This window comes from Pleurodeles waltl, chromosome 11, assembly GCF_031143425.1.
Source record: "Pleurodeles waltl isolate 20211129_DDA chromosome 11, aPleWal1.hap1.20221129, whole genome shotgun sequence".
NCBI classification, from domain to species: domain Eukaryota; kingdom Metazoa; phylum Chordata; class Amphibia; order Caudata; family Salamandridae; genus Pleurodeles; species Pleurodeles waltl.
Window position 1 is genome coordinate 936,668,081 of NC_090450.1, and position 23,154 is coordinate 936,691,234.

The following is a 23,154-nucleotide window of genomic DNA, read 5'->3' on the forward strand; positions in this document are numbered from 1 at the left end:
TATTTAGGGTAGTAGCCAATGGGCAACTAAGTCCCCTACATGGCCACTTCCTATGAGAAGTGGGCATAACCCTGTCCCAGAATTCCAAAGTATGCTATCACAAAGATGGCTACTTCTGAAAAATTGCATCCACCTCGCAGTAGCCTACCTTAGGTATGGTATTAGCCTGACTAGCTAATTATCCCAGCTGTCCAGGTACCAAATGGACTGTGAATGGGGGTGGGAGATGGAAAGGGGGGGGGGGGGGAGCTACAGGATGGCTTCCTCTCCAGTGAGGGGAGTCAGATTTGCATTTCAAAGGCAGCAGCCCTTTGAGGCTTGCAGTCTTGGGAAGGCTAATCAGCAGGTCATCCTGTGGGAGAAGGTGTTACACCCTCTTCCCGAACAGGCTTTTGTTCTGGGCCTCCTGAGAGTAGAAGGCTCTCACCCTAGGGGGCCAGAAACGTGCCTCAGACGGCAGGCTGGTAGATACCAGTTAGTGAGCGCACACCATAGGCAAGTAGGGTTTCATGGGGCAACTCTAAGGTGCCCTCAGAGTCCATGTATTGGCAAATCAGACACTGGCATCAGGGTGGGTTCACCAATACGAGATGCTTGATATCAAACATCCCTATCTTCAGTGAAGCCATCATGTAGCTGGGGGACTCTTTTTGACCAGTGTCCAGCACATGCATTTAAAATGGCTTTCCTGGCCACTTACTATGTCTGATAAATAACAAAGACATAGCAGGGGTAGATCTGCTTATGCAGATATGCCCTCACATGTAATTTAATGCACCCTGTCAGGCATTATGTAGGGGTGACTTACATATACTGCATGTAGCGTAGGGGGGCATGGCACACAGGGATGTGTGCCATGTCGTGTTTTAATTTTGGCCTCACCAAGATACGCAGCCTGCAAAGGCAGCCTTCCCTTAGAGTGGCACAATTCGTGCTGGAGCCATTAGGAACCCTCTTAAGCACCTTAGGCCCTAGGTACCAAGGGTACCATTTACTAGGGACTTACAGAGGGTGTGTAGGATTTACCAATTGGGGAAACAATGGTATAGTTTAGGGCAAGAGATCTGACCCTGGTGGCCTGGTTAGCAGGAACCCTGTGCACTTTCAGTTGAAATCGCAATAGGTAACAGGCAAAAACTAGAGGGTAGCTGTGAAAAAGAGGCACTTTCCTACATGACTCCCTCCTAAACTGAAGAGGATGAAACTGACCTTTCTCAAGAGTCTTCATCTTCTAAGTGGAAGAACCAGGCAAGGCCATCTGTACTAACATGGTCAGTTGCAAGTCTGCGTTCCACTGAAAAATCCGTTCCCTGCAGGGAGATGGACCACCTTAACAGTTTGGGGTATTCACCTTATATTTGCATTAGCCATCTGAGAGGCCTATGGTCAGTTTGAACAAGAAAGTGAGAACCAAACAAGTATGGCTTCAGCTTCTTCAGGGACCAAACCACAGCAATGGCTTCCCTCTCAATGACACTAATGCTGCTCTCTGGGGAGTAACTTCCTGATAATGAAAGCAACAGCTTGGTCATGGCCATCATCATTTGGGATAGGGCTGCTCCAGTCCCATGCTCATAGGCATCTGTCCACACTATGAACTGCTTGGTGTAATCTGGAGATTTCAGAGTGCCAAAGGCATATTGACAACTCACTGTCCAGTTCACTTTCTTGGGCATCTTTCTGGAGGTCAGTTCAGTAAGAAGTGCCAGAATGGTGCCATATCCTTTCACAAACCTCCTATAGTACCCAGTCAAACCAAGGAATGCCCTTACTTGAGTCTGGGTGGTTGAAGCTTCCCAGTCCAGAATGGTCTAGATCTTGGGTTTTAGTGGTTGAACCTGGCCTCCACCTACAAGGTGTCCCAAATATACAAACCTACCCAGCCCTATCTAGTACTTGCTTGCCTTGATAATGAGGCCTGCACTTTTCAGAGCCTCCTGGACCATCCTCGTGTGGATCAGGTAATCCTGCCAGATGGAGCTAAAGGCAGCTATAGCATTAAGATATAGGGCACTAAAGTCTTCCAATCTAGCCAGGACTTTGTTTACCAACCTCTGGAAGGCAGCAGGGGCATTTTTCAATCCAAAGGGCATAACAGTCAATTGATAATGCTGATCAGAAGTGGAGAATGCCAATTTCTCTTTTGTTCCAGGGTTCAGACATATCTTCCAGCAGCCTGTTGGGAGATCAAAAGTACTGAAATACTCGACTGCCCCTAACCTAGGAATTGGGTGTGCATTCGTTTTGGTCACAGCATTGGGGCCCATATAGCCTACACAAAACTGATTTCTCAGTTTCCACTCTGGGAATAAGGCTTGTGGACTAAGACAACTGGGCTGGCCGAGGGGCTCTCAGAGTGCTCAATGACTCCCAATTCCAGCATCTTGCAGACTTCAGCTTTGATGCTCCCTTTGACATGATCAGATTGTCTGTAGATATTGTTTTCTACAGGTAAGCTGTCCGCAGTGTCCACATCATGTGTACACCAGGAAGTCTGACCAGGGGTCAAAGAGAAGAGTTCATCATACTGATGCAAGACTTGCTTACAAGTCAGTCTGCTGATAGTCAGCGAGGGTGTATGAAAAGACCACTACTTCAACTGAGCCACCTTTGGGATTGCTGGAGAGGAGCTCAGGGATAGGTTCACTCTCAACCTCCTGTCCCTCATCAGCGAGTATGGTCATCTCAGCTCTATCATCATAGGGTTTAAGACGACTGAGATGAATAACCCTTTCGAGGTTCCTGCAAGAATCAAAGTCCACTACGTAGGTGACTTCCCCTTTTCATTGTAGGGCAGGATGGGGAACACTCCATTTGACCCGGAGGGCCATAGGAGTCAGAGGCTCTAAAACTAGGCCTGGACGGAGATTGCGGAGTTCTGCTACGTGGAACTCCGCGAAGTGTCAAAAAAACTCTGGATGGAGTTTGGGTGAGGCGCACTGTTCACACTGATTTTCAGTGCAGAAGTTTCTCCTGCACTGTAAAATTAGTGCGACCGGTATCACACGGATCTCCAGAGGGTGCTAACTTCTTTTTGCAGCTCGAGTAGATTTTCTACTTGAGCAGCAGCTTTCTCATCGTGAGCGGCAGCGGTCTACTAGGACTGTTCACGTTCAACTTAACATTGGTGAGCAAGCAAAAAAAGCTTTGTTCTGCATCACTTGTACACAATTAGACCTTTTGCCTTGTTTTAGGGAAAGAGCACTGGTGACCTGAATAGCAGGACCCAGTGCACTTTCAGTCAAAAAACTTCAGTACCAGTGGCAAAATAATCAGGGTTGACCATGTAGAAAAGGGGCACTTTCCTACCACATTTTTAAGTAAAGAGATTTCTGAACTGAAAAAAGAAATAGCTCTTTTTTTTTGGGGGGGGGGGGATTTCAAATTTGCCTTCGATCACTTAGAGATGGACCAAAACCTGTTATCCTCTTTATCGCCCACCCAACTTAAGTCTTAAACAAGTATCATTCTATCTAAGCTTTTCCCCGGACTGTAGATCCTGTAGCAAAATAGGGAGCTTTGAAACAATAAGGGATTCTATCATTATGAAAAGACCCAACCATATTTGACTTGTAACATGCCCCATGGAGTCAGCTGGCTCTGGATCCTAATGCGACTAAATATACTTTCATTATGTAATTTAAGCAGTAGTTGTAGGAAGTTGGCTCTGTATGTGCTATTTCAAAGTAAGGAATAGCATGCACAGAGTCCAAGGGTTCCCCTTAGAGGTAAAATAGTGGTAAAAATAGATAATACTAATGCTCTATTTTGTGGTAGTGTGGTCGAGCAGTAGGCTTATCCAAGGAGTAGTGTTAAGCATTTGTTGTACATACACATAGACAATAAATGAGGTACACACACTCAGAGACAAATCCAGCCAATAGGTTTTGTTATAGAAAAATATCTTTTCTTAGTTTATTTTAAGAACCACAGGTTCAAATTTAACATGTAATATCTTGTTTGAAAGGTATTGCAGGTAAGTACATTAGGAACTTTGAATCATTTCAATTGCATGTATACTTTTCAAGTTATTCACAAATAGCTACTTTAAAAGTGGACACAGTGCAATTTTCACAGTTCCTGGGGGAGGTAAGTTTTTGTTAGTTTTACCAGGTAAGTAAGACACTTACAGGGTTCAGTTCTTGGTCCAAGGTAGCCCACCGTTGGGAGTTCAGAGCAACCCCAAAGTTACCACACCAGCAGCTCAGGGCCGGTCAGGTGCAGAGTTCAAAGTGGTGCCCAAAACGCATAGGCTTCAATGGAGAGAAGGGGGTGCCCCGGTTCCGGTCTGCTTGCAGGTAAGTACCCGCGTCTTCGGAGGGCAGATCAGGGGGGTTTTGTAGGGCACCGGGGGGGGGACAAGCCCACACAGAAATTTCATCCTCAGCGGCGCGGGGGCGGCCGGGTGCAGTGTTAGAACAAGCGTCGGGTTCGCAATGTAAGTCAATGAGAGATCAAGGGATCTCTTCAGCGCTGCAGGCAGGCAAGGGGGGGCTTCCTTGGGGAAACCTCCACTTGGGCAAGGGAGAGGGACTCCTGGGGGTCACTTCTGCAGTGAAAGTCCGGTCCTTCCGGTCCTGGGGGCTGCGGGTGCAGGGTCTTTTCCAGGCGTCGGGACTTAGGTTTCCGAGAGTCGCGGTCAGGGGAAGCCTCGGGATTCCCTCTGCAGGCGGCGCTGTGGGGGCTCAGGGGGGACAGGTTTTGGTACTCACAGTCGTAGAGTAGACCGGGGGTCCTCCCTGAGGTGTTGGTTCTCCACCAGCCGAGTCGGGGTCGCCGGGTGCAGTGTTGCAAGTCTCACGCTTCTTGCGGGGAGTTGCAGGGGTCTTTAAATCTGCTCCTTTGGATAAAGTTGCAGTCTTTTTGGAGCAGGTCCGCTGTCCTCTGGAGTTTCTTGTCGTCGAAGCAGGGCAGTCCTCAGAGGATTCAGAGGTCGCTGGTCCCTTTGGAAGGCGTCGCTGGAGCAGAGTTCTTTGGAAGGCAGGAGACAGGCCGATGAGTTTCTGGAGCCAAGGCAGTTGTTGTCTTCTGGTCTTCCTCTGCAGGGGTTTCAGCTAGGCAGTCCTTCTTGTTGTTGCAGGAATCTAAATCTTTAGGTTCAGGGGAGCCCTTAAATACTAAATTTACGGGCGTGTTTAGGTCTGGGGGGTTAGTAGCCAATGGCTACTAGCCCTAAGGGTGAGTACACCCTCTTTGTGCCTCCTCCCAAGGGGAGGGGGTCACATCCCTAATCCTATTGGGGGAATCCTCCATCTGCAAGATGGAGGATTTCTAAAAGTTAGAGTCACCTCAGCTCAGGACACCTTAGGGGCTGTCCTGACTGACCAGTGACGACTCCTTGTTATTCTCATTATTTTCTCCGGCCTTGCCGCCAAAAGTGGGGGCCGGGGCCGGAGGGGGCGGGCAACTCCACTAGCTGGAGTGTCCTGCGGTGCTGTGACAAAGGGGTGAGCCTTTGAGGCTCACCGCCAGGTGTTACAGCTCCTGCCTGGGGGAGGTGTTAGCATCTCCATCCAGTGTAGGCTTTGTTACTGGCCTCAGAGTGACAAAGGCACTCTCCCCATGGGGCCAGCAACATGTCTCTAGTGTAGCAGGCTGCTGGAACTAGTCAGCCTACACAGATAGTCGGTTAAGTTTCAGGGGGCACCTCTAAGGTGCCCTCTGGGGTGTATTTTGCAATAAAATGTACACTGGCATCAGTGTGCATTTATTGGGCTGAGAAGTTTGATACCAAACTTCCCAGTTTTCAGTGTAGCCATTATGGTGCTGTGGAGTTCGTGTTTGACGGACTCCCAGACCATATACTCTTATGGCTACCCTGCACTTACAATGTCTAAGGTTTTGTTTAGACACTGTAGGGGTACCATGCTCATGCACTGGTTCCCTCACCTATGGTATAGTGCACCCTGCCTTAGGGCTGTAAGGCCTGCTAGAGGGGTGTCTTACCTATACTGCATAGGCAGTGAGAGGCCGACATGGCACCCTGAGGGGAGTGCCATGTCGACTTACTCGTTTTGTCCTCACTAGCACACACAAGCTGGCAAGCAGAGTGTCTGTGCTGAGTGAGAGGTCTCCGGGGTGGCATAAGACATGCTGCAGCCCTTAGAGACCTTCCTTGGCATCAGGGCCCTTGGTACTAGAAGTACCAGTTACAAGGGACTTATCTGGATGCCAGGGTCTGCCAATTGTGGATACAAAAGTACAGGTTAGGGAAAGAACACTGGTGCTGGGGCCTGGTTAGCAGGCCTCAGCACACTTTCAATTGTAAACATAGCATCAGCAAAGGCAAAAAGTCAGGGGGCAACCATGCCAAGGAGGCATTTCCTTACACCGCGTCTTCGGAGGGCAGACCAGGGGGGTTTTGTAGGGCACCGGGGGGGACACAAGCCCACACAGAAATTTCACCCTCAGCGGCGCGGGGGCGGCCGGGTGCAGTGTTAGAACAAGCGTCGGGTTCGCAATGTAAGTCAATGAGAGATCAAGGGATCTCTTCAGCGCTGCAGGCAGGCAAGGGGGGGCTTCCTCGGGGAAACCTCCACTTGGGCAAGGGAGAGGGACTCCTGGGGGTCACTTCTGCAGTGAAAGTCCGGTCCTTCCGGTCCTGGGGGCTGCGGGTGCAGGGTCTTTTCCAGGCGTCGGGACTTAGGTTTCAGAGAGTCGCGGTCAGGGGAAGCCTCGGGATTCCCTCTGCAGGCGGCGCTGTGGGGGCTCAGGGGGGACAGGTTTTGGTACTCACAGTCGTAGAGTAGACCGGGGGTCCTCCCTGAGGTGTTGGTTCTCCACCAGCCGAGTCGGGGTCGCTGGGTGCAGTGTTGCAAGTCTCACGCTTCTTGCGGGGAGTTGCAGGGGTCTTTAAATCTGCTCCTTTGGATAAAGTTGCAGTCTTTTTGGAGCAGGTCCGCTGTCCTCGGGAGTTTCTTGTCGTCGTCGAAGCAGGGCAGTCCTCAGAGGATTCAGAGGTCGCTGGTCCCTTTGGAAGGCGTCGCTGGAGCAGAGTTCTTTGGAAGGCAGGAGACAGGCCGATGAGTTTCTGGAGCCAAGGCAGTTGTTGTCTTCTGGTCTTCCTCTGCAGGGGTTTCAGCTAGGCAGTCCTTCTTGTTGTTGCAGGAATCTAAATCTTTAGGTTCAGGGGAGCCCTTAAATACTAAATTTACGGGCATGTTTAGGTCTGGGGGGTTAGTAGCCAATGGCTACTAGCCCTGAGGGTGAGTACACCCTCTTTGTGCCTCCTCCCAAGGGGAGGGGGTCACATCCCTAATCCTATTGGGGGAATCCTCCATCTGCAAGATGGAGGATTTCTAAAAGTTAGAGTCACCTCAGCTCAGGACACCTTAGGGGCTGTCCTGACTGGCCAGTGACTCCTCCTTGTTTTTCTCATTATTTTCTCCGGCCTTGCCGCCAAAAGTGGGAGCCGGGGCCGGAGGGGGCGGGCAACTCCACTAGCTGGAGTGTCCTGCGGTGCTGTGACAAAGGGGTGAGCCTTTGAGGCTCACCGCCAGGTGTTACAGCTCCTGCCTGGGGGAGGTGTTAGCATCTCCACCCAGTGTAGGCTTTGTTACTGGCCTCAGAGTGACAAAGGCACTCTCCCCATGGGGCCAGCAACATGTCTCTAGTGTGGCAGGCTGCTGGAACTAGTCAGCCTACACAGATAGTCGGTTAAGTTTCAGGGGGCACCTCTAAGGTGCCCTCTGGGGTGTATTTTGCAATAAAATGTACACTGGCATCAGTGTGCATTTATTGTGCTGAGAAGTTTGATACCAAACTTCCCAGTTTTCAGTGTAGCCATTATGGTGCTGTGGAGTTCGTGTAAAACAGACTCCCAGACCATATACTCTTTATGGCTACCCTGCACTTACAATGTCTAAGGTTTTGCTTAGACACTGTAGGGGTACAGTGCTCATGCACTGGTACCCTCACCTATGGTATAGTGCACCCTGCCTTAGGGCTGTAAGGCCTGCTAGAGGGGTGTCTTACCTATACTGCATAGGCAGTGAGAGGCTGGCATGGCACCCTGAGGGGAGTGCCATGTCGACTTACTCGTTTTGTCCTCACTAGCACACACAAGCTGGCAAGCAGTGTGTCTGTGCTGAGTGAGAGGTCTCCAGGGTGGCATAAGACATGCTGCAGCCCTTAGAGACCTTCCTTGGCATCAGGGCCCTTGGTACTAGAAGTACCAGTTACAAGGGACTTATCTGGATGCCAGGGTCTGCCAATTGTGGATACAAAAGTACAGGTTAGGGAAAGAACACTGGTGCTGGGGCCTGGTTAGCAGGCCTCAGCACACTTTCAATTGTAAACATAGCATCAGCAAAGGCAAAAAGTCAGGGGGCAACCATGCCAAGGAGGCATTTCCTTACAGTAGTGTATATTCCACAAAGGTGTATCAGGCTTCCGTAAGAGAGGTACTTGGGTTTGATGCAGCCAAGCCCGTCTTCCATGTTCATGATCCATGGACAAAACTGGATCTTTTGTCCATTTCAAAGGATTATCCCAATATTAGGGATAACCCCAATGAATGGTATGTGAGAACAGAGAAGATATTGTGTATAGATTTACTAACTTTAGATGATATTGAACAATTGTTTTCTTGTATTATACCACCTGACATCTGGAGAGAGTGTAGATCTAAGGATAGCGCTGATCTCGGGATTACAAGGAGCAAGATAGAGAACATGAGAAACGCCCATGAACAGACTGGGTAAGGTTCCCAAAGAGAGTTCCACTTTACCCTATAAATTGTTAACTAAACTTCAGCACATACTGCCCTGCAAGAAAATAAACTGGCTGAAGTAAGGAATGAAAACATGTCTGTAAGGAAATGGCTCCCTGTTGCAGTTACCCCCCACTTTTTGCCTGATACTGATGCTGACTTGACTGAGAAGTGTGCTGGGGACCCTGCTAACTAGGCCCCAGCACCAGTATTCTTTCACCTAAAATGTACCATTGTCTACACAATTGGCAGAACCCTGGCACCCAGGTAAGTCCCTTGTAACTGGTACCCCTGGTACCAAGGGTACCTGATGCCAGGGAAGGTCTCTAAGGGCTGCAGCATGTCTTATGCCACCCTAGGGACCCCTCACTCAGCACAGACACACTGCTTGCCAGCTTGTGTGTGCTGGTGGGGAGAAAATGACTAAGTCGACATGGCACTCCCCTCAGGGTGCCATGTCAACCTCACACTGCCTGTGGCATAGGTAAGTCACCCCTCTAGCAGGCCTTACAGCCCTAAGGCAGGGTGTACTATACCACAGGTGAGGGCATAGGTGCATAAGCACTATGCCCCTACAGTGTCTAAGCAAAACCTTAGACATTGTAAGTGCAAGGTAGCCATAAGAGTATATGGGTTAGGAGTCTGTCAAAAACGAACTCCACAGCTCCATAATGGCTACACTGAATACTGGGAAGTTTGGTATCAAACTTCTCAGAATAATAAACCCACACTCATGCCAGTGTTGGATTTATAAAAAAAATGCACACAGAGGGCATCTTAGAGATGCCCCCTGTATTTTACCCAATTGTTCAGTGCAGGACTGACTGGTCTGTGCCAGCCTGCCGCTGAGAGACGAGTTTCTGACCCCATGCGGTGAGAGCCTTTGTGCTCTCTGAGGACAGAAACAAAGCCTGCTCTGGGTGGAGGTGCTTCACACCTCCCCCCTGCAGGAACTGTAACACCTAGCAGTGAGCTTCAAAGGCTCAAGCTTCGTGTTACAATGCCCCAGGGCACTCCAGCTAGTGGAGATGCCCGCCCCCCTGGACCCAGCCCCCACTTTTGGCAGCAAGTTCAGGAGATATAATGAGAAAAACAAGGAGGAGTCACTGGCCAGTCAGGACAGCCCCTAAGGTGTCCTGAGCTGAGGTGACTCTGACTTTTAGAAATCCTCCATCTTGTAGAAAGAGGATTCCCCCAATAGGAATAGGGATGTGCCCCCCTCCCATCAGGGAGGAGGCACAAAGAGGGAGTACCCACCCTCAAGGACAGTAGCCATTGGGTACTGCCCTCTCAGACCTAAACACACCCCTAAATTCAGTATTTAGGGGCTCCCCAGAACCTAGGAAACTAGATTCCTGCAATCTAAGAAGAAGAGGACTGCTAAGCTGAAAAACCCTGCAGAGAAGACGGAGATACCAACTGCTTTGGCCCCAGCTCTACCGGCCCGTCTCCCCACTTCTAAAGACACTGCTCCAGCGACGCTCTCCCCAGGGACCAGCGACCTCTGAATCCTCAGAGGACTGCCGTGCTCTAGAAGGACCAAGAAACTCCCGAGGACAGCAGCTCTGTTCACCCAAGACTGCAACTTTGTTTCCAAAGGTGCAACTTTAAAACAACTGCGTTTCCCGCCGGAAGCGTGAGACTTGCTACTCTGCACCCGATGCCCCCGGCTCGACTTGTGGAAAACAAACACATCAGGGAGGACTCCCCGGCGACTGCGAGACAGTGAGTAGCCAGAGTTGCCCCCCCCCCCCCCCCCGGGCCTCCACAGCGACACCTGCAGAGGGAATCCCAAGGCTACCCCTGACCGCGACTGCCTGACTCCCAGATCCCAACGCCTGGAAAAGACTCTGCACCCGCAGCCCCCAGGACCTGAAAGATTCGAACTCCAGTGCAGGAGTGACCCCCAGAGGCCCTATCCCTTGCCCAGGTGGTGGCTACCCCGAGGAGCCCCCCCCCCCCCCTTGCCTACATCGCTGAAGAGACCCCTTGGTCTCCCATTAATTTACATTGGAAACCCGACGAATGTTTGCACACTGCACCCGGCCGCCCCCGTGCTGCTGAGGGTGTACTTTCTGTGTTAACTTGTGTCCCCCCCGGTGCCCTACAAAACCCCCCTGGTCTGCCCTCCGAAGACACGGGTACTTACCTGCTGGCAGACTGGAACCGGGGCACCCCCTTCTCCATTGAAGCCTATGCGTTTTGGGCACCACTTTGAACTCTGCACCTGACCGGCCCTGAGCATGCTGGTGTGGTAACTTTGGGGTTGCTCTGAATCCCCAACGGTGGGCTACCTTGGACCCAAACTTGAACCCCGTAGGTGGTTTCTTACCTGCAAAGAACTAACAAACTCTTACTCCCCCTAGGAACTGTGAAAATTGCACTAAGTGTCTAGTTTTAAAATAGCTATATGTGATTTATGTGAAGACTGTATATGCTATTTTGATTATTCAAAGTTCCTAAAGTACCTACCTGCAATACCTTTCATTTAAAGTATTACATGTAAAATTTGAACCTGTGGTTCTTAAGATAAACTAAAAAAAAGATATTTTTCTATACAAAAACCTATTGGCCTGGAATTGTCTTTGAGTGTGTGTTGCTCATTTATTGCCTGTGTGTGTACAACAAATGCTTAACACTACTCCTTTGATAAGCCTACTGCTCGACCACACTACCACAAAATAGAGCATTAGTATTATCTGTTTTTGCCACTATCTTACCTCTAAGGGGAACCCTTGGACTCTGTGCATACTATTCCTTACTTTTAAATAGTGCATACAGAGTCAACTTCCTACAATGTCCACCTATTTCTCTCGTCTTCAGGACACAGCAGATGAAGGGCAACAACAGGCATTGTCAAACTGTTTAGTAAATGGGCTGCAGGAAGAGAATGAAATGCATTAATTTATATGAACCAACCTGGGATGTGAAGCCCCCAACATCAACAGTAGCCCACCTTAGCAACTTTCGGGGGCACCGGTGGATGACGGATGCCACCACTGTAAAAGTCCCAACCACTGGATATGAGAATGCCACCAACAACAACATGGGTCCAGAGGGCAGTCTGCCCAGCCAGGAAGGGGACAACTGTAAAATGGTAATATGAACAGATCCTCCTGCACTGATCATAATTATCTGAATGCAGATTTCTCTCAGGACAATTTTCAGAATACCTTTGGCAACAAGCCAATGATGGCAATGACCTCTCAGGATTGTGATTATGCAGGTCAGGGTGCCAGAGAGTTGACAAGGAAATGGTGTCTATACCAGTTAACCACTGGAGTCCCTACAGAGAAGCCACTGTACAAGAGGAACAGATAACTTTTTTAGTAGATACTGGTATCCCCAACTCCTCCATCTCAAAGAAACTGATCCCACATGCACCATTCTTGGGTAGATACAATACATCTGTGGGATTTTCCAACAGTTCAGTTAGGAGTCCGGTCTCAGCATCACTAATCTACACAATTGGACCATAACAGAAAAATGATGTTGTGTTAACAGACAAACTGAATTTATTGGTTATTGATCTGCTTCTGAAATTAAATGCCACAATTAAATGTAATGCTGATTACATATATTTGGATTGTTGATGATACGCCTTTGTTCTCCCATGCCCATGTCAGCATTTCTATTTTATCGTATTGGTTTGCAGAGTCAGTAAATGGGAATATCTGGGTTAAGGATGAAGATGATGATGATGCTGGACGCATGCACATCGTCCTAGTAAGTATTACACTAAAAAGGGGGCCATTCTACCACGTATACCTCAATGCAGGATATCCAAAGAAGAGGAAAGATTGCAATGCATCATCATAGGCTTGTTGAGTAAAGGGATTATTAAGGAGACAAAAGGGTCTCCAAGTGACAGTCCTATACTTGTGGTTAGTTGACAAGGAACTGGTAGCTATACCAGTTGACCAAAAACGTCCCTACAGAGAAGCCACTGTACAAGAGGAACAGATACCTTTATTATTAGTAGATACTGGTGCAACCAACTCCTCCATCTCAAAGAAACTGATCCCACATGCACCACTCTTTGGTAGGTGCAATACATCTGTGGGATTTTCCAACACTTCTGTTAGGAGTCCTGTCTCAGCATCACTAACCTACACAATTATACCATAACAGAAACATTCTTTTGTGTTAACAGACAAATGTTCTTTAAATGTATGGGGTATTGATCTTCTTCAGAAATTAAATGTACAGCTGATTGCATATATCTGGATTGTTCTGATGATACTCCTTTGTTCTTCCATACCCATGACAGCATTTCTGTTTTACCGGATTGGTTCACAGAGTCTGTAAATGGGAATATTTGGGCTAAGGATGATGATGATGCTAAACGCATGCACATCACCCCAGTAAGTAAGCATTACACTTAAAAGGGGGCCATTCTACCGTATGTACCTCAATGCAGGATATCCAAAAGAAGAAGAGGAAAGATTGCAATACATCATCGTAGGCTTGTTGAATAAAGGGGTTATTAAGGAGACAAAAGGGTCCCCAATTAACAGTCCTATACTTACGGTTTTGAAAAAGGGTGAGCGGTCTTCCAAAGATGAATGACGTTTTGTGGTTGACCCTCAGGAGATAAACAAAACTGTTCCTCTTGTTTCCAATATCTCTAGTGTTTTCGCAAGTATTCTCTCAACTGCTACATATTTTTCTGTTATTGATTTGAAGAATGCTTTCTTTTCTATTCCTCTACGTAAAGATTCACAATATTTATTCAGTTTCCATTTTCATGATGGATCATTTTTTTTTTTTTTTTATTCCAACAAGATCCATTTACGAGCAAGGTCTTTAGAAAAAATTGGACTATTTCCAGCCATCGCCTGCTTTTGTACTAATACAAAATGGATGATATCCTCTTTGCCACTAACACTGAAGAAGAATGTAAGAGACATTGTAGCTCTTCTCAATGTTCTGGCTGATAATGGGCATAAAGCCTCCCGAAAGAAATTGCAATTAGCTCAATAGGAGGATGCTTATTCCGAACACCACCTGCCGAAGGGGGAAAGGAAGTTAGGCCCAAAACAAATTAAAGTGACACTGGACTTCAAACCGTGCAACACATGTACGCACCCTTCTAGGAATGGCGGGATACAGTAGGCAATGGATAGCCAACTCCTCTTTACTTTCTAAACCTTTATTGCAGCACACACTAAAAGTTACATCACATCCACTCCCTTGGTCCACGGACGAGCAGAACAGTTTTGTAGAGATGAAAAAAGCTCTTTGTAATGCACCAGACTATTATAAAGAATTTCATTTGTTTATGAAAAAGATAGTTGTGCCGTGGGAGCATTAACGTTACCACAGTGATAGAAAAAGGCCATGTGCCTATTTTTCTCTATTGTGGGATAACGTGGCTAAGACTGCCTTCGTGGATGCAGCAGCTACCACAATATTACAAACAGGCTGAGCCAATGATTCTAAGCCATACCACATACATGTTCCTCACTCAGTTGATACCATGCTCAACAAAACAGACAGAACATCTAACAAATGCTTGCCTGACCCATTATGAAATGTGTCTACTTAGTCCCCCTGTAACGATACAGGGGTGTAACACATTCAATCCAGCAATATTGTTACCTAATGACCAAGCGGATAGTATGGCAAATGATATGCATGACTGTCTCCTTATAACAGAGGAACAGACAAAAGGAAGAGTAGATCCTTCAAGACACTCATTTGGGTGGACCAGTCATGTTTCAAATAACAAAAATGGACAATAGTCGCAGAATACCCTGTCACTACTTTGCGCACTGTTGCAAAAACATGCAAGATAACTGAATTTTCCACACAAGCAGCAGAATTGATAGCACTGACCCTAGCTTATGAATTGAGTGAGGGCTTGACAGTGAATATTTACATGGATACCCAGTATGCCTATGGAGTGGCCCACAATTTAGGTAGATTGTGGGCTGGAAGAGGTTTTCTCACATCTCAAGGTCTTAAAATACAGCATGGTAAACTAATAACGAAATTGTTGAATGCTATCACTCACTTAGAAATTAGAAGTTGTAAAATGTAGTGCTGATAAAATAGTGGACGATGTAGGCAGAGGTAATGCTCTTGCTGATTTAACCAAAGAGACTGCACATAAACAATTTACATTAAGTTAAATGTCAAAGACAAAGAAGAGTGAGGAAATTGTCTTTTCAGAAAAAGTTATTTAGGAACTACACCAAGTCACGGAAGAAGAACTGATCAAGGAGACTGGCACACAAGTTAATGGCTTTTGGAAAAATGGGCAAGGTACACAGTTTATACTGCCAGATGTATGTATGATTGTTCCATCCCATGGTACTGATGATACATGTCCCAGCTCATCTGGGTCGTTTCCGCCTTCCATGAATAGGTCAAGGACACTCACCCCACACCACTTGAAGGTTCGGGTCACGGACTACGGCCTGGTGAATGGGTTATTTATGATCAAATATTTTCAACAAAACAAGGGGCTGCAGCCACCATAGAAAGGCCCAGTGCAGATCCTGCTGGTGACCAACACTGGAGTAAAGTGTGCGGGGGTCAAGAATTAGATCTGATCTACACACATGACCATACCTGTGCCACCTCCTTCCGCTGACTGCATTGCAGAGCACCAACTGGATGGCAGCTGCCCGCCAGTACCACAGCCCATCTATAAAGAACAGCCCTGATATAATCTCTGCCCTAGACCTCAGTAAGTTCATCTACTGCCCCCAACCAATGCTAGCGTATTATTGGATCCAGAGCTGCGAAGTACTGGTGACCTCTAACAGCCTAGTGATAGGGACTATGATGAAGAGAATGACTGTTATTATGTTGGTAGTTCCAGCTGCCTTGCTCCTACTATCCCATCTGTCAGGAGGTGAGAAACACCTTCCAACAAGCACATGGACACTTCACGACATAGCCTGCTATCCTGTACTTACAAAAAGGAAATGCTATATGGACTGCCTACCCGACCTCCATACAGAACTATACATGCATTAAGCCACCCAATTAAAAAAAAAAAATCAAGGACAATTTTGATTTGCTTGCTTGGGTTCCTGCCTTTACAATAAAACACATACAGGGTTAGGGGATAGCCCGCTTGTGATAATACCTACTTGTGATTTGATATACTTTGAAAAGACAAAGGGGACTTTAACCGGACTATATACAGGGCAAATAAGAGTAACAAAAGGAAGCAGGGAATTATGTGTATGAACATCACAGATTTGCTTTTTAATTGTCCAGGGACAATACATAACTAGGGGCATAAACAATGCAACTATAAATATCAGATACATGTAAGTAAATTATGATAGGTGGGCCTACTGTGTGCCGAACCAGGATTTTTCTTCTTGTTCAATAGGACTTATTCAAACTTTTACAATAGCACAGAAGATGTGGCATTGGGAACCCCCGGAGTACCCTGTACAGATATCCACCCTCATACTAGATGGTATAAGAGAACACTTACTGCAGAATTGTGCCACTGGGGGCAGACCTGAAAATAAACAATTATAGTAATGGGAAAAGATTTAGATGCATCTCGGCATCTATACTGACCTTGGGAGGGGTGGCTGGATCTCAAGGTGAAAACAGCAGAGACTATTTTGGATGCAAATTACAGATACTCTCCAATTTTACCATAGCCACCCTTCAAAGTACACCTTGGAATTAGAAAGTGTGGCAACAGATGCAGAACAGATATCTTGTAGACTTCCCCTTAGCTCAGGAAAGAGGGGTATGCAGTGCTGTGAAAGATATGTGCATTATGGGGCTATGAAATGAAGAAAGCAACATGTAAAGAAATGGCTCCCTGTCACATTTGGCCACCTGGTCATTCAGTAAGATAGGACGCAAAACTGTGCACTCGTAAAAATATATAGAACACTGAATGAATCACTTTTTTTAATACAATCCCATGAGGGATCATATGACCTCAGTGACTCTGGCAGAAGTATATAATACAATATAATTTGGCACGTCTGTATAGCACTCTGTTGCTTTATACTCAGGTCTGCACTGTGTAAATATCCCCAACAAGCATACACCCTGGTATCTTAACAGTTCAGTTGCTTTACCATTACTTAGAACCAAACACTATTCAAGTTATTGTTCTCACCCCCACCACCAAAATAATGACACCCAAAGTCATTTTTTCAAAGCCTAATACTGTGTAGTGATTTTTGATGTGACTCACCGCCTAAAATAGCAAACAGGTGTCTAGTCAGAGATTCAACAGCAGGAGGGTCACTGCACTGCCGAGACAGATTCCGTAAAGCTACCACAGCTTCGTCCATCAGCTGAGTATTATTGGACTTTAATTGACCTAGAGAGAGAACAGAAAGTAACACATGAAGCAGACAGGGAGATTCTACGGCGATCCTTTTGAGCAAATAGAACTGAAACATAATGCTAGTATCTCAAAAAATGCTCTGATGCATTATTTGAGTTAGCCATAACTATATGTGGATTTCCACAGGGAGCACACAAGGCCTACAATTTGCAGCAGGCAACAATCTAGACATACGAAAGTGAGTGGAGGTAGTAGGAAAACTAATTTGAGATGCAGAAAACTGAATAGACTATGCCAATAGATGTCTGAGTCTATAAGCAAGTGTTGCCCTGCTCAGCTTCAAGGATCGTTCCATCTTAGCAAAGAACCAGCAATTTCTGCCAATATCCAACACGTGGACTACAGAAGTGATGTATGCAACTGCTGAATATCTATAAAGAACCTCTATTGACAAACACCTGCACAACCTAACCCTGTGTTGAAAAGCAAAATGATTAATCAGCTTTACAAAAATGTTCTTGTCTGATGAAACCTAAAAAGGCACAAGAAGTATGTGCAACCCTCCAGCATTTAAAAGCCATGCTCAGAGGTGTCACATACTGCCTTGACTGGGAAGAAATGAAGCCTTGCCTTTAAGAGACCTTCTATATTTAACAAAGACGCTACTGCACTCAGTCCTACTCAGATGTTTTATTGCCAGCTGCGCGCCTTATTGACAGTCACTAGTTCAATGCTTCAAATTGACATATGGCTTAAGTGAGAGACAAAATGTTTTTGTTTTCTTTTTAACAAGAGTACAGTACACAGGTTCATTTTTATTTGCAGAAATTCTAATATGCCCTATGGTTTGTGAATAAAACCCCTTTAAGTTAACTTTTTTTATGGTTCACCACGTCATATTAATTAAAATATCTAGTTTGCTAGAAGTACTTACTGGCCAGACCTCTCCCAATGTCCAGTGCGTACTGACTCAGGTCAAGAGTAACAGAAGCAAGTAAACAGGAGATTGCTGCAAAACAAAAGGGATTAATGAAGCGTAACATGTATCAAATAAATACTTTAGACTCGTGCCTACATGCTCACCTATGTGCCCAAGATCAGACAAAAATCAACCTCTTAAAGCACAAAAGACTGGTAGAAACAGTGGCACAAGGAGAACTCATCTATGTCGTCATGTTAGAATCATATTATGAACTTCTAGTCTACCGCTAAAGGGCCTTTTGAGACCATATAGCACAAGGAATAAAGTGCTTCAATCATTGTGGGCATTCGGTGGCGAAGATCAACTATTTGCGAAGTCCTTCATATAATTAATGTTGTCTAGTTAATATAGCCTTCTCTCCATCTTTGGTGTTTCACGACAATACAGGTAAAAACAGCCTTGTTAACAACATAAGAAAAAAGTGGATTCTTCATCCAGGACACAGCATTATCATTTTACTAAATTGCTTATTCTACCTCTAAACCAGAAGCAAAATCCAGGCAATTTTACCCAACATTATATCCTCTCCTCTCCTACCTCAAAGAGACAGCGATGCAATTCATAAATTCCATGGAGAGGACAGATACTAAAACATAAATGGGTGCAGCCATATACAGAACATGGAATGAACGTAGACTAAGAAATGTAGTAGAAACAGTAAATTTAGTGCAATTTACCCATCTGTAATACTGGTTCTCCAACAAAGACACCTTACGCAGCACAACAAGCTTGTTGGAATGTTCATCAGCTGGTAGGGTAATCACTAGAATATTTCAACACATATTCTACAATAAATTCACCCCAGATTAACTTTCCCAATTTTCTTTTATCATTAATTTTCTAAATTTACGTTTTCTTCTTTCTGTTCCCAAATTGTTGCTTCACTATCTCCTCTATGCAGAGCTGACTTGTGCTTGCTGTGGAAATAGGGACTCATCTCATGGCCACTGTGAGCTATAAAAACCCTTCCTATGCTTCAAATTTTCTTATGGGGTAGGCCTCCCTTAAGGCTCCCCGTTCATATGAGCTCACTGGGAAATAAATCTGTGTTGTCTTAAATTTCAGCATCAGCTGCTTGATGCCTCAGAGCTATGGTGCCATCTTCCGAGTCGGAAAATCATCAGAGAATAATTCTCATTGCACACAGGGTTAGTTAAAAGGCCCCAATGGATCTGTGTTTTAATGCTTGAGAAAGACTGACTTCTATCAAAGGCTTAAACTTAAATTCCACTTAGCAAATATTTTCAAGTCATGTTCTTGCCCACTGCGGACACACCAGTGTCACCTGCAGGCCCCCCTTGATTGACAGTGCTCCCGATGCTGAAAATCTGATGCCTCAAGACACCTCTGCACCAGTCTCCAGTAGAGAAGAGGACTTAAGGCGTCCCCATATTCCCACACAACAAGGAGAGCTGAGTTGTAAAGAAATGGCTCCCTGTTGCAGTTACCCCCACTTTTTGCCTGATACTGATGCTGATTTGACTGAGAAGTGTGCTGGGACCCTGCTAACCAGGCCCCAGCACCAGTGTTCTTTCACCTAAAATGTACCATTGTCTCCACAATTGGCACAACCCTGGCACCCAGGTAAGACCCTTGTAACTGGTACCCCTGGTACCAAGGGCTCGGATGCCAGGGAAGGTCTCTAAGGGCTGCAGCATGTCTTATGCCACCCTAGGGACCCCTCACTCAGCACAGACACACTGCTTGCCAGCTTGTGTGTGCTGGTGGGGAGAAAATGACTAAGTCGACATGGCACTCCCCTCAGGGTGCCATGCCAGTCTCACATTGCCTGTGGCATAGGTAAGTCACCCCTCTAGCAGGCCTTACAGCCCTAAGGCAGGGTGCACTGTACCACAGGTGAGGGCATAGGTGCATGAGCACTATGCCCCTACAGTGTCTAAGCAAAACCTTAGACATTGTAAATGCAGGGTAGCCATAAGAGTATATGGTCTGGGAGTCTGTCAAAAACGAACTCCACAGCTCCATAATGGCTACACTGAATACTGGGAAGTTTGGTATCAAACTTCTCAGAATAATAAACCCACACTCATGCCAGTGTTGGATTTATTAAAAAAATGCACAGAGGGCATCTTAGAGATACCCCCTGTATTTTACCCAATTGTTCAGTGCAGGACTGACTGGTCTCTGCCAGCCTGCTGCTGAGAGACGAGTTTCTGACCCCGTGTGGTGATTCCTTGGTCCTTCTAGAGCAGGGCAGTCCTCTGAGGATTCAGAGGTCGCTGGTCCTGGGGAAAGCGTCGCTGGAGCAGTGTCTTTAGAAGTGGGGAGACAGGCCGGTAGAGCTGGGGCCAAAGCAGTTGGTGTCTCCGTCTTCTCTGCAGGGTTTTTCTGCTCAGCAGTCCTCTTCTTCTTAGGTTGCAGGAATCTAAGTTCCTAGGTTCAGGGGAGCCCCTAAATACAGAATTTAGGGGTGTGTTTAGGTCAGGGAGGGCAGTAGCCAATGGCTACTAGCCCTGAGGGTGGCTACACCCTCTTTGTGCCTCCTCCCAAGGGGAGGGGGTCACATTCCTATCCCTATTGAGGGGATCCTCCATCTGCAAGATGGAGGATTCCTAAAAGTCAGAGTCACTTCAGCTCAGGTTGCCTTAGGGGCTGTCCTGACTGGCCAGTGACGACTCCTTGTTTTTCTCATTATCTCCTCCGGCCTTGCCGCCAAAAGTGGGGCCGTGGCCGGAGGGGGCGGGCTACTCCACTAGCTGGAATGCCCTGTGGTGCAGTATCAAAGGCGGTGAGCCTTTGAGGCTCACCGCCAGGTGTTACAGCTCCTGCAAGGGGGAGGTGATAAGCCATCTCCACCCAGTACAGGCTTTGTTACTAGCCACAGAGTGACAAAGGCACTCTCCCCATGTGGCCAGCAACATGTCTCGAGTGTGGCTGGCTGCTAAAACCAGTCAGCCTACACGGGTAGTTGGTTAAGGTTTCAGGGGGCACCTCTAAGGTGCCCTCTGGAGTGTATTTTACAATAAAATGTACACTGGCATCAGTGTGCATTTATTGTGCTGAGAAGTTTGATACCAAACTTCTCAGTTTTCAGTGTAGCCATTATGGTGCTGTGGAGTTCGTGTTTGACAGACTCCCAGACCATATACTCTTATGGCTACCCTGCACTTACAATGTCTAAGGTTTGGCTTAGACACTGTAGGGGCACAGTGCTCATGCACTGGTGCCCTCTCCTATGGTATAGTGCACCCTGCCTTAGGGCTGTAAGGCCTGCTAGAGGGGTGACTTATCTATACTGCATAGGCAGTGTGAGGTTGGCATGGCACCCTGAGGGGAGTGCCATGTCGACTTACTAGTTTTGTCCTCACCAGCACACACAAGCTGGCAAGCAGTGTGTCTGTGCTGAGTGAGGGGTCCCCAGGGTGGCATAAGATATGCTGCAGCCCTTAGAGACCTTCCCTGGCATCAGGGCCCTTGGTACCAGGGGTACCAGTTACAAGGGACTTACCTGGATGCCAGGGTGTGCCAATTGTGAAAACAAAAGTACAGGTTAGGGAAAGAACACTGGTGCTGGGGCCTGGTTAGCAGGCCTCAGCACACTTTCAAATCAAAACATAGCATCAGCAAAGGCAAAAAGTCAGGGGGTAACCATGCCAAGGAGGCATTTCCTTACACCGCGACTGCCTGTTCCTCAGATCCTGACGCCTGGTAAAGACTCTGCACCCGCAGCCCCCAGGACCTGAAGGATCCGAACTCCAGTGCAGGAGTTACCCCCAGGAGGCCCTCTCCCTTGCCCAGGTGGTGGCTACCCCGAGGAGCCCCCCCCCCTTGCCTGCATCGCTGAAGAGACCCCTTGGTCTCCCATTGATTTCAATTACAAACCCGAAGCTTGTTTGCACACTGCACCCGGACACCCCCGTGCCGCTGAGGGTGTACTTTCTGTGTGGACTTGTGTCCCCCCGGTGCCCTACAAAACCCCACTGGTCTGCCCTCCAAAGACGCAGGTACTTACCTGCTGGCAGACCGGAACCGGGGCACCCCCTTCTCTATTGAAGCCTATCCGTTTTGGGCACCACTTTGACCTCTGCACCTGACTGGCCCTGAGCTGCTGGTGTGGTAACTTTGGGGTTGCTCTGAACCCCCAACGGTGGGCTACCTTGGACCCAAACTTGAACCCCGTAGGTGGTTTACTTACCTGCAAAAACTAACAAACTCTTACTCCCCCAGGAACTGTTGAAAATTGCACTGTCTAGTTTTAAAATAGCTATATGTGATTTATGTGAAAACTGTATATGCTATTTTGCTAATTCAAAGTTCCTAAAGTACCTACCTGCAATACCTTTCATTTAAAGTATTGCATGTAAATCTTGAACCTGTGGTTCTTAAAATAAACTAAGAAAAGATATTTTTCTATACAAAAACCTATTGTCCTGGAATTGTATCTGAGTGTGTGTTCCTCATTTATTGCCTGTGTGTGTACAACAAATGCGCAACACTACTCCTTTGATAAGCCTACTGCTCGACCACACTACCACAAAATAGAGCATTAGAATGATCTCTTTTTGCCACTATCTTACCTCTAAGGGGAACCCTTGGACTCTGTGCATACTATTCCTTACTTTGAAATAGTGCACACAGAGCCAACTTCCTACATGAGTCCACTAGCTGGTTCAGCCCGACCTATTCCTAGTATCCCCATTGACTAATACTGGGCACCCGATGCTGTACTGCACCTCTGCACTCGGCCGCCACAGTGCCGCCCAGTGTGACCTGTTGATGTGACCTTGGACCTTGCCCCATACTTACCTATACCTGTATGCAATATTTGTTTTTCCTCCTTAGGATTACTTTGCCACCTCTGAAAAATGCAAAGTGCAGACTCTGAAAACCGGAAATTATTTCCCTTGCAAAACGTACCCACCTGACCGTACTGATTCTGGTGCCGAAATATATGGAAAATGTCAATTACCCAGTGTACATCTGTTCGTGGCATGAGACGCTGCAGATTCACATGCTGTGCATTATCCTGCCATCTAGTGTTGGGCTCGGAGTGTTACAAGTTGTTTTTCTTCGAAGAAGTCTTTTCGAGTCACGGGACCGAGTGACTCCTCCCTTTCGGCTCCATTGCGCATGGGCATCGACTCCATGTTAGACTATTTTCCCCGCAGAGGGTGCGATAGGCATTGTGAGTATACTAGAGGTGCCCATGCAATGGAGTAG

The 23,154-nt window shown here is 47.0% G+C and overlaps 1 protein-coding gene across 2 annotated transcripts in view; it reads right to left on the bottom strand.

Moving 5' to 3' along the window:
- The window catches only part of GCN1 (GCN1 activator of EIF2AK4), a 1,158,386-nt gene that overhangs the window by 1,060,508 nt on the left and 74,724 nt on the right, over positions 1 to 23,154 (bottom strand). For both annotated transcript variants that reach the window (XM_069215038.1, XM_069215039.1), the window contains exons 10-11: positions 17,926 to 18,000; positions 16,896 to 17,024 (exon numbers count right to left, since the gene is read on the bottom strand). In XM_069215038.1, coding sequence (XP_069071139.1) covers positions 16,896 to 17,024; positions 17,926 to 18,000 — 204 coding nt within the window. The remainder of the gene's footprint in view (positions 1 to 16,895; positions 17,025 to 17,925; positions 18,001 to 23,154) is intronic.